This window comes from Nerophis ophidion, linkage group LG28, assembly GCF_033978795.1.
Source record: "Nerophis ophidion isolate RoL-2023_Sa linkage group LG28, RoL_Noph_v1.0, whole genome shotgun sequence".
Taxonomy (NCBI): domain Eukaryota; kingdom Metazoa; phylum Chordata; class Actinopteri; order Syngnathiformes; family Syngnathidae; genus Nerophis; species Nerophis ophidion.
The window spans coordinates 6,779,073-6,791,572 of record NC_084638.1 but is presented as its reverse complement, the minus strand read 5'-3'; the positions used below and the strand labels follow the sequence as shown (position 1 = coordinate 6,791,572).

The 12,500-nt window shown below is 36.2% G+C and overlaps 1 protein-coding gene across 1 annotated transcript in view; it reads right to left on the bottom strand.

Annotated features, from left to right (window-relative positions):
- The window catches only part of LOC133545644 (neuropilin and tolloid-like protein 1), a 24,710-nt gene extending 16,351 nt beyond the window's left edge, over positions 1-8,359 (bottom strand). Inside the window, exons 1-4 of the mRNA XM_061891409.1 lie at positions 8,230-8,359; positions 8,045-8,110; positions 5,579-5,713; positions 5,270-5,518 (exon numbers count right to left, since the gene is read on the bottom strand). Coding sequence (XP_061747393.1) covers positions 5,270-5,518; positions 5,579-5,713; positions 8,045-8,110; positions 8,230-8,266 — 487 coding nt within the window. The 5' untranslated portion in view covers positions 8,267-8,359. The remainder of the gene's footprint in view (positions 1-5,269; positions 5,519-5,578; positions 5,714-8,044; positions 8,111-8,229) is intronic.
- Positions 8,360-12,500: the final 4,141 nt, after the last annotated feature.

Here is a 12,500-nt window from a genome sequence, read left to right as displayed (position 1 = left end):
ACCTTTTTTTTCCAAGTAAAATTTTTTTTCCAAGATTTTCCAGAATTCCTTCTTTTCCAAAGCTTTATTTCCATCCTTTTTTCTGGCGACTATTCCTTCCACATTTTTCAACGCACTCAACCTTTCCACCATCAAAACATTCCTCTTAATTAGGAAAAAAAAACCTGGAAAAATTCCCGGTTTTCCCCAAATTCCAGGATTTCCGTAATACCATTTCTCAATTCAACATTTTACTACTTCAACATTTCTCCACCGATTTAAATAAAAAATCCAACACCAACCATTTCAACTCATTCTGACCATTCAGGGTTTTTACCATTTCCCAAAAAAATTCCCACTTTTCCCGAAATACCTAATTTTTTTCTGGGACATACTTCAATAATTATATTATTATTATTACGTTTGACGAGGAAGTAGCTTTTCCCGGGTAGCTGGGTGTGTTACGTTGCGCCCCACAAGGTGTTTATACTGTAAGTATTGTGCTTATTAACACACTGGGAGTGTTCATCTCAGTTGTGATTTTTATGGCCAAATTTGGAGGTGTTGAAATCGCCAGGTAAGAACGCTGATGCTGATGGTAGCCTAGTCTATGGCAAGTCCAATTTTATTAAGGTTTTTTTTTTATTTCATTTATTTATTTTTCGATTTAACGTGAATTAAGACCGTAAGTACCGGCGGAATTGATGTAAAGTACAAAATTCGGTAGCTATTCCAGAATGAAATTTCACTGTGAGTTGAGCTTAAAGTGGACGGATGGTTGTGGTATTTTCATTTTTTTGAAAAGAAAATGAAATAAACGGACAGACAGACGGACAGATTAATATTTACTGCTGGTCATTATAGGTGGCCTATAAAATCTGCTGTCAATAAAGCCTCCGCTTCGTTAAGCTGCTGCTTCGGCTCAGCGCTGACAAGCTCTATTCCCCTGAAGACAAGCTTTTATTAACGAGTGTGTGTGTGTGTGTTCTTGTATTTCTACTCTTTTTGAGACATGAAGAAGGAAAAGTAGCTTCCACGTGAGGAGGTGTGAACAAGTGATGACATAAATCATGCTCCCAATAACATTGCATCTAATAGAGAGACAAATGCTAGAGTCCGTGAACATTGCTCCAAAGTCGGGATTTTTTTGTTGATTTAATGTGCATACAAAAGTAATGATTGACAGGTGCAAAGACAGCAAAATATGATAAAACAAGGCGGCAGCTAAAGAAGGACTTCCCTATCCATCCCCGCCAGGTGAACGGCTGATTTGACCACTTCCTGTGCTGACATAAGACAACCCACATGTTTGCATAGGATGAACACATACACTACGCTACTAAGACTATAGTGGACATTAACAGTTAGCTTCTACAGCTGGGTTGCCCAAAGTGTGGCACAGGGTCTCGGACTCCTTTGTCATCGGCCTTAAGCACGTTACAAACACAAAAAATAGAGAATGTCTCATTTGCACCCCTGCTGGTGACATCCATCAAAATGAGGGATGGTTCCAAAAAGAAGGGATTTTAAAAGTGCTCCCCCTCTGGTCAACATATGAAATAACAGGTGTGTGTAAAAGTTTGGATTGGCCCCCTTTGGCCAAAATTAATTAAAAAATATATAAATATGTATCTGAAGACATACTGTAATAACTTGAAGTAAATAATGAAGATTAAAAACAAATTACAAACAAAACATTAAAAAAAAATGTTTTAGGCAATTAAATTACTGTGATTAATCACGATTAATCCAGATTCAAAAGTGTGATTAATCTGATAAAATGAATAATTATTGCACTATATATACATATATATATATATATATATAGGGACAAGCGGTAAAAAAAAATGGACGGACAATGTGTCGACTTCTTTCTTATAAAATTGGGAACAATTTCTCATATTCTTTCTGTTTCTGTAATATTGCAGTATTTTCTCGTAAAATTATTACTTTTCATGTAAAATTATTACTTTTCATGTAAAATTATTACTCTTTAATGCAAAATTGTGACATTTGTCATAGAAAATTCTGACTTTAATCACAATATTGACAATTTTTGTTGTTCTTGTAAAATAGTGAATTTTTTTTGTAAAATTATGACTTTGTCTATTTGTATTGGCCCTGCGATGAGGTGGCGACTTGTCCAGGGTGTATTCCGCCTTCCGCCAGGTTGTAGCTGAGATAGGCACCAGCGCTCCCCGCGACCCCAAAAGGGAATAAGCGGTAGAAAATGAATGAATGAATGAATGACTTTTGTCATCATTTTGCCAAGGAAAAAAATTCAGATTATTATTATAATATTGCCAACATTTTTAATGATAAAATTGTGTATTTTGTCGAATAAAATTACGACTATTTTCATAAAATTGCCGAACTTTGAAGCTTTCTTTGTAAAATTGTGACTGTTATTGAGCAAAATTGCAAGTTTTATCATAACCTTGCACAAATGTTCAGTTTTTCTTGTAAAATGTTGATTTGCGTTGCGTAAAAAGGCGACTTTTATTATAATACTGGCAAAATTCTATGTGTTTCTTCTGAAATTGTGACCTTTTTCTTGTGAAATTACAACTCATTTTTCACAACAAGCTTTTTTATATTTGCATAGTATGTATATATTATTCATCTTGTAACTGCAGATATTTATGTATCTAGAAAGGCTGGTCCTAAAAAAGTAGGCATTTTTCTCAGGTCTCAATAAGGTAACAAATACGGGAGTGTGTGTGTGTGTGTGTGTGTGTGTGTGTGTGTGTGTGTGTCTGTGTGTGTCTACCCTCACATTCCCAGCATTCAAGCACATTCCACAATATTTCAAGAAAGTAGTGTCTCAGCACGTGAGGCGTTCAAGTGCAACATATAAATTGTGCAAACTGGCGTCCATGTTGTGGAAAGGAGAAGGAGACAGCTGTGCAGCGTAAGAAACATCTGTGTCAAAGTCACACAAAGTTAATGGAGCGTGATGCGCTGCCAAGAAATGGACTAGCATAATGCTCTCAACATGGCAGACTGAAAACCAGTCTAAGTCTTCAGTCCACTTACTTCTAAACTACCTTCAGCCTCCAAAGCAACAAAAAGTCTTATAAGTTTAGTAAGTCAAATAATATTATTTTTTAAACTTTCGACGCTTTCAATTCTTCAACTACTTCGGATCTATTCATAGTTATAAAGGTTTTATTTATTTCTGATGTTTTTTTTTAAGGTTTTATGCTCTTTTCGAATTTAAAAAAAAAACAATTTTATGATGGAAAAAAACAAAATATGCAATATTTTCCAAAAACATGTTGCAAAGTGGAATAATTTAGATGAGGTAATTACAACTTAATTAAACTTTTAATGCTTTACATTCTTGAACAGGTTCAGATCTATTTATAGATATAACGTTTTTATATATTTGTAACGTTTTTTTGTTGTTTTATGCTCTTTTGGTAAAAAACAAAAAAAACACAAAAAAACCCCCATTTGTTGTTATGGAAAAACACAAAATATACATAATTTCCAAAAACCTGTTGCAAAGTGGAATACTTTAGTATTATGACTTACTTAACTATAAGTAAGTCATATATATATATATATATATATAAATCCATCCATTTTCTACCGCTTATTCCCTTTGGGGTCGCTTGGGGCGCTGGTGCCTTATATATATATATATATATATATATATATATATATATATATATATATATACATAAACACTCTATATTTTTAACTAGCTTCAGATCTATTCACAAGTATACATTTTTTAATATATTTGTATTTTTTTTGTTTTATCCTCTTTTTGAATTAAAAAAACATTTAAAACCTCTTAAAGCCCAAGCTGTTTGTTTTCATGCTTTTTTTATTTCCCGTTGCTATTTGGGCTAATTACAATAAAAACTAAGAATCATCTTTTGATATGATGTACTTAGTCCATAAGTACACAAATGTGTACTTCATAGTTAGTGACGTGCTAATTCTTATTTTTACACTCCCCCCCCCCCCCCCCCAAATTCCATTGTATGTTATACTCTTCGGACACCACCAGATGGCAGTATAAGTGTCCACATAAGTGGCCATAAGACCCCAATTCAGTAGTGTACACAATTTTGGAAATAAGAGCTAAAAGGTGCTGTCCACACATGTGGCCACTAAGCCTTTAGAGGTCTTAAAAAAACAAAAACAGAAAATAATGAGCTTCATGAGCTCAATGAGCTTCAAGAGGTAGTCACCTGGAATGGTTTTCACTTCACAGGTGTGCTTGAAGCTCATGGAGAGAATGCCAAGATTGTGCAAAGCAGCAATTAGAGCAGAGGGTGGCTATTTTGACGAAACTAGAATATAAAACATGTTTTCAGTTATTTCACCATTTTTTGTTAAGTACATAATGTGTTCATTCATAGTTTTGATGTGACTATCTACAATGGAAATAGTCATGAAAATAAAGAAAACACATTGAATGAGGAGGTGTGTCCATGTATATATATATATATATATATATATATATATATACACACACACACACACACACATGGACACAACTCCCCATTCAATGTGTTTTCTTAGAAAATGGATGGATGAATATATATTAGTGTGAGTGTGTGTGTGTATACACTATATATTTATATAAAAAATATATACATAAACTATATATTTATAAATATATATAAATATATGTACACTATACATTTATAAATATACAGTATATACTGAATATATATATAGTATATACTGAATATTTATAAATGTATAGTGTACAAGTGTACATATATATAAATATATAGTTTTTATATATATTTTTATATAAATATATAGTGTATACACACACACACACACACTAATATATATCCATCCATCCATTTTCTACGGCTTGTCCCTATATATTAACATATATGTATATATATTGCTGCCAAATTATCAATTTTACCAGATTCATAACACTTTTGAATGTGGATTAATCGTGATTAATCACAGTAATTTACTTGCCAAAGTAATTTCAATCAACCTCCAAAATGTCCCCAAACATTTGTCCCAGATGCACTTGTGTTGCCATGACGTCATTTAAATGTTTGACCTAAATGTACGTCCTTTATTTGTCACCTCAAGTTCTGTGGGGCGTTTGTTTTGAAGCATTGACCTGATGACTGACCTTGGCTGTCAAGGTCAAGGACTTCTAACTATATTCACGTCTAATAGAATTACAACTATATTTAAATAAAATGATTGCAATAATTGTTTGGATTAATCACATGCTACATGTATATTATTGATGTTCATTTTCCGGCATTTATATGAAAGGGTCTCCATGACGACGCACCTTGAGTGAAGTTGTATCGGGCGGAGAAGCCGATGGCCTCCAGCTCGCCGTCGGCCACAAACTTGATGTAGAGGTACCTCCCGCTGGAGCGCACGTAGGAGGGGCTCTCCTGGCCGCAGTAGCGTCCGATGATGGGGGAGAAGCCGAAGGGGCCGTCGCGCACCTCGATGTGGTCAAACTTGCAGTCCCAGGACGGCTCGATGGAATACTTGTCGTCGAAGAACAAGTCGATGCACTGGCGGGGAGAGGCTGGGAGCAGAGGGAAGTAAGACCCGGGGGTGCTAGATGTGGATGTGGACGTGGACTCACCCTCTATGATGTACACACACTCCCGCTCAGGCGGGTACTTCTCCGGGTAGTTGGGGGACGTAAAACGCCCTCCGTCGGGGTCCTTCACCCAGGTTCCACACTGGCCCGCCGGGGTCACGCCTGAGTTGTTGGTGACTGGCGGCACAACACAAAGTGTTCCATTTTAAATCATCTTCTTCTTCTTGTAGACTAGCATCAACTGTCCTATTTACCACTTTATACACAATGTAAACAACACAGATTATTACACTGCAGTCTAGTTGTTGGTGACTGGCGCCACAACACAAAGTGTTCCATTTTAAATCATCTTCTTCTTCTTGTTGACTACCAACTGTCCTATTTACCACTTTATCTCTTGTCATTGAACGTGACATTTACCACAATGTAAACAACACACATTATTACACTGCAGTCGAGGTTTATTCTACAATTGTTGTGCTCCTAAATTAAAAAAAATATATAAATGGCGGAATTAAGTACAACTATCAATGGCACAGTAGTAGAAGGGACCCAACCAATCACAGCACACGGTTCAGTATTGTGGCCACCGATTGGCTCGGCCTCACTGCATAATATAACATAGTAGAATATAATACGATATAATATAATATATGTAGTGTAATATAATATAATATAATATAATATGATATATGCAGTGTAATAAAAGGGCCAGCAGTAGAAAATGGATGGATGGATAATAAAACATAACATAATGATATAATATAATATAATATAATATAATATATGCAGTGTAATATAAGGGCAAGCGGTATAAATGGATGGATGGATAATATAACATAATATGATATGACATATACAGTGTAATATAATATAATAAAATATAATAACATTATATATACAGTGTAATATAATATAATACAATATAACATGATATGATATATACAGAATATAATATCATATAATACAATGTAACATATGATATATAGTGTAATATAACATGATATATACAGTGTAATTTAATATAATACAACATATGATATATACAGTGTAATATAATACAATATAACATAATGTGATGTAAACAGTGTAATATTATATATGATACATACAGTGTAATATAACATATGATATATACAGTGTAATATAATGCAATATATACAGTGTAATAAAATACAACATAACATAATATGATGTATACAGTGTAATATAATATAATATGATATATCCAGGTTAATATAATGTAATATGACATATATAGAGTGTAATATAATATATTATATAGTGAAGTGAAGTGAATTATATTTATATAGCGCTTTTCTCGAGTGACTCAAAGCGCTTTACATAGTGAAACCCAATATCTAAGTTACATTTTTAAAGCAGTGTGGGTGGCACTGGGAGCAGGTGGGTAAAGTGTCTTGCCCAAGGACACAACGGCAGTGACTAGGATGGCGGAAGCGGGAATCGAACCTGCAACCCTCGAGTTGCTGACACGGCCGCTCTACCAACCGAGCTACACCGAGTGTAATATAAAAAAATACAATATATAGTGTAATATAATATAATAGATACAGTATGATATCAAATCACACAATATAAAAAACAATATAATGTATGATATATTATAAACAGTATAATATAATAAATAATAATATAATATTTACAGTATAATTTAATATAATAAAATATAATTTGGCACATAAAGCAGCAAATATAGCAGCTAGGTTTGTGCACCGGCAGAATCCGCTGATTCGCTTAAAATCCAACGGTGCCATGTTATGGTACCTGGGTTGCTGACTCAACTGGCTCTTTGCTCACTTGGAGATCACTCCAGCAGAACTGAGAGCGGACTTAGCCATACTGGAGAATGTTGTCAGTTCCAATGTCAACAAAGCAATTGACTCAAAAAGCAGTCCAGCGTACGTAATGTAAGGATCCACTAGCTCCTTGCTAATTCACATTGGCTTTGCTATTGATGTGCTTCTAATTAGCATTAGCGATTTTACATGCCGATTTCAACAACTCTTTATTTTTTTATGAAAACTACAACTAAGATGCAAGTTGCAATCAAACAGCCGGTGCGCAATAAGTACGATACTTACAGCATTAACACTTTATAGGACGCAACAAAAGATCAGAGAGCAAAGACTAGCCAACACACCATAAACTATACACTACTGCCAGCTAAAACTGTAACCGAGACACAGACATGTGATTATAAAACAAGATATAACAACTGCACAAGTACCCTTGAGTACTGGTATCAATTGCCAGGCATTGGTACCGTATCAGAACGGTAGCCATCCCTAATAGCGGCTGTGAACACAAACTATAAAAACAGGAAGCGTACAAAAAGAGAATAATTACACAAAAGAGTGAATAAAAACAAAATAATGTGCACATACAATAAACACCAACATACTTTTTGACTGGTTGTGTTCACCGTATAATCCAATGAAGAAAAACTGTAAAAAAAATAAAAAGATAAATAAATAAAAAAAGACATACCTTGTGCTTTTGTTTTAGTGGCAGTTGCACCTGACAGCTCAGGCCAGAATACATTTGCTGCAAAAACTGACAAAGGACAAGAAATATGGAAGATGAGAGGATTTCACTGGCTGAGAAATGTCTTGTTGCTTCAAACAGACAGAAAAGTTGGCAGAGCGGCTGAGAAACTTCTAGAAGATGCTTACGTGCGTGCAGCAGCAGGGAATGCATGAGTGCCTCCATCAACAAGTATTCTTCACAAAAGAGCTCAGCGTGGTTCTTCCCAGCAGAGCCGGAGGATTAAACATCTTCCTAACCTTCCCCTGGTTCTGTTCTTTTAAATCCTCTTACAGCAAAAACTCTCCCCACTCCTCATTGCCCCCCCCCCCCATTCATTCATAATTAGTGCTGCCCATTGATTACCTTTTCAAATCAGATTGATGAGAATTTGAATGTGGATTAATCATGATTAATCACCACTTGCAGGATTTAAATTAGCCTTAAAAAAAAACACCCCAATATTTGGACACAAACGCTATTTAGTTACATTTTAGTCTTATTGGAACATTTTTTATTTGCTCAAAACTTGCCAACAGTTTCATCCACATCAGGGCTTCTTAACCACTTTGACCTCGGGGCCCAACTTTTCCACTGCAGGGGCCCTCAGGTATGGAAGTTAGCCAGCAGGCACCAGACGTTGAAACAACGTTGACAACTATGTTGAATTAGGTCCTGACCTTGAGCAACTCAAACAACGTCGACACAACATTCTTTTTTGGAATGTTTAATTAATGTTGGGTTGCGACGTTGATTTGACCATTAAAATGTGGTCATTTCCCAACAAACAACAAGGATCCAACGTTGATCCAATGTCAATGTTGTCTCACTTTGCAAATACAACTAATTTGCAACATTGTTAGAAAGTCAGTTTTAAAAAAACGTGCACAAACCCCGTTTCCATATGAGTTGGGAAATTGTATTAGATGTAAATATAAACAGAATACAATGATTTGCAAATCTTTTTCAAGCCATATTCAGTTGAATATGCTACAAAGACAACATATTTGATGTTCAAACTCATAAACAATTTTTTTCCCCCCGCAAATAATCATTAACTTTAGAATTGGATGCCAGCAACACGTGACAAAGAAGTTGGGAAAGGTGGCAATAAAAACTGATCTCATCAAACACTTATTTGGAACATCCCGCAGGTGTGCAGGCTAATTGGGAACAGGTGGGTGCCATGATTGGCTATAAAAACAGCTTCCCAAAAAATGCTCAGTCTTTCACAAGAAAGGATGGGGCGAGGTACACCCCTTTGTCCACAACTGCAAGAGCAAATAGTCAAACAGTTTAAGAACAACGTTCCTAAAAGTGCAATTGCAAAAAATTTAGGGATTTCAACATCTACGAACCATAATATCATCAAAAGGTTCAGAGAATCTGGAGAAATCACTCCACGTAAGCGGCATGGCCGGAAACCAACATTGAATGACCGTGACCTTCCATCCCTCAGACGGCACTGTATCAAAAACAGACATCAATCTCTAAAGGATATCACCACATGGGCTCAGGAACACTTCAGAAAACCACTGTCACTAAATACAATGGGTCGCTACATCTGTAAGTGCAAGTTAAAGCTCTACTATGCAAAGCCAAAGCCATTTATCAACAACATCCAGAAATGCCACCGGTGGAAAAGTGTTCTGTGGTCTGACGAGTCCACATTAAAATAGTTTTTGGAAATATTCGACATCGTGTCATCCGGACCAAAGGGGGAGCGGACCATCCAGACTGTTATCGACGCAAAGTTGAAAAGCCAGCATGTGTGATGGTATGGGGGTGCATTAGTGCCCAAGGCATGGGTAACTTACACATCTGTGAAGGCCCCATTAATGCTGAAAGGTACATACAGCTTTTGGAACAACATATGCTGCCATCTAAGCGCTGTCTTTTTAATGGACGCCCCTGCTTATTTCAGCAAGACAATGCCAAGCCACATTCAGCACGTGTTACAACAGCGTGGCTTTGTAAAAAAAGAGTGCGGGTACTTTCCTGGCCCGCCTGCAGTCCAGACCTGTCTCCCATAGAAAATGTGTGGCGCATTATGAAGCGTAAAATACGACAGCGGAGACCCCGGACTGTTGAACGACTGAAGTTCTACATAAAACAAGAATGGGAAAGAATTCCACTTTCAAAGCTTCAACAATTAGTTTCCTCAGTTCCCAAACATTATTAGAGTGTTGTTAAAAGAAAAGGTGATGTAACAGAGTGGTGAACATGCCCTTTCCCAACTACTATGGCACGTGTTGCAGCCATGAAATTCTAAGTAAATTATTATTTGCAAAAAAACATTTTTTTTTTTTAGTTTGAACATCAAATAAGTTGTCTTTGTAGCATATTCAACTGAATATGGGTTGAAAAGGATTTGCAAATCATTGTATTCCGTTTATATTTACATCTAACACAATTTCCCAACTCATATGGAAACGGGGTTTGTATAATAAATGTATATTACATCCATCCATCCAGTTTCTCTACTTATTCCCTCTGGGGTTGCGGGGGCGCTAGTGCCTATCTCAGCTACAATCGGGTGGAATGCGGGGTACACCCTGGACAAGTCGCCACCTCATCGCAGGGCCAACACAGATAGACAGACAACATTATTATATTTATATTCATATTCAACCCCCAACTATATAAGTAAACATTGATTGATTGATTGATTTATATTATATTTATATAATATTATTTTTATAATATGTGTTCTATACATAGCTACTATTGTCTGTATTTTCCCTCGTGAACATACACAGGGGTGAACATTTACTGATTTTAACTTAAAATTTAATATGGAGGGGAAAAAAAACGAATTAATTGATGCTCTTTAATAAAAACACTTTTGACTTTGTTTTTTTCTATACATAGAAAATACTGTTATATTATTACACTATTTATAATATATTTATATAATAAATGTATATTTATATTTCATTTACATATATATTCAACCCCATTTATATTATATTATTTGTATAATATTTATTCCATACACAGCTATTATTGTCTGTATTTTCCCTAGTGAACGTAAACAGGGGTAAACAATTACTGATTTCAACTTAAAATGTAATATGCGAAAAACCCGAATTAATTCATGCTCTTTAATAAAAAATATTTTGACTTTAGGCTTTTACCGTTAGTGAAGGGACGCAGCGACACGCAGCTTCCGCCTTGGCGTGTCAAATTAAAGTTAAAGACTGTACTTATATGCTTTTATTTTGAAGCTTACTCACACCGATCAGGAAGTGGCACTTTTTATGCCTTTTTTTTAACGACGAATTCGACTCGTTTTGTGTCAAGTAGGTGTTTTAATATCATTCCTTACACGGAAAACTGTAAAAGGAACTTTTTAATGGGGTCACGTTTGTACAATTAGTGATGTTTGCCGCTATCATTCGACAATAAACGCAGCTTATGAAATAATTGAAGGTGTAGCTCGCCAAACCGTCCTGAAGGTGGCGGTAAATAGCTTTAAAACAACACGTCAATCCCTGACTTTTGAGGTGTTGGTTTACTAAAGAGAAAATACGCTATCACGTTTCAAATGTCCACAAAAGACAAAACAATTGAATGTCCTCACATAACTTGTGCTATTATTGGAGGGGTGCTATTATCCAAAAAATACTTCCGGTTTCACACTTCAGATCGGTATATCGGGGCGAGGTTTTTCTTCTTTATTCTTCATGCATTTATGTATTGTTTAACCAAAAGAAAACGTCACCTCTCATGGAAACTGTATTGTGATAAGGTTGCATGTGCTCGGTATCGGTATCGGTACCACAATATGCGGTATGGGTCACGCGTGTTGTTATACTGGTAAGGCAATAGGCTCGGTGACGTCACGCGGCGGCGGGGGGCGTGGCCGAGTGTGTTGAGCGTTGCTAAGGGGCAAAGTTGGCATATAAGTGCAAAGTTGGCGGTGGTCTCACGCAGCCAGCAGCGCACTGAGGAATTCAGCAGGTACCTATATAATATTTACACACACATACATATAGATATATAAATATTATTAATATTATTTCCAGTGTCAAGGTGGGCACGACCTTCCTGCTTGAGATGGACCAACTCACTGGATTATAGAATATTCATCATCTGGACTAATTGGACAGGTAAGCACGTGCTTTCTTTTTTGTTGCATGATGTAATATTTTCAGTGATATCTATTTGTCTATTATGATTCCATGAGAGTGAGTGAGTGCATGAATGCTGTTTTATTCCCGGGCTTGTGGCGTAAGATCAGGTGTGAAAAAGGTACAGTGGCGCTACTGTGAGTCGCCGGGATTTGACCTGCCGCTGCACTCAGGAGTCCTTCAGAGCTGCATTAAATCCACTTTTTGTATTTCCTGTATCGCCAAGTCAACACTGGGCTTCCTAAGTGCCTCCATGAGGACCCATGTTAAAGTGTAGTAGCGCTGTA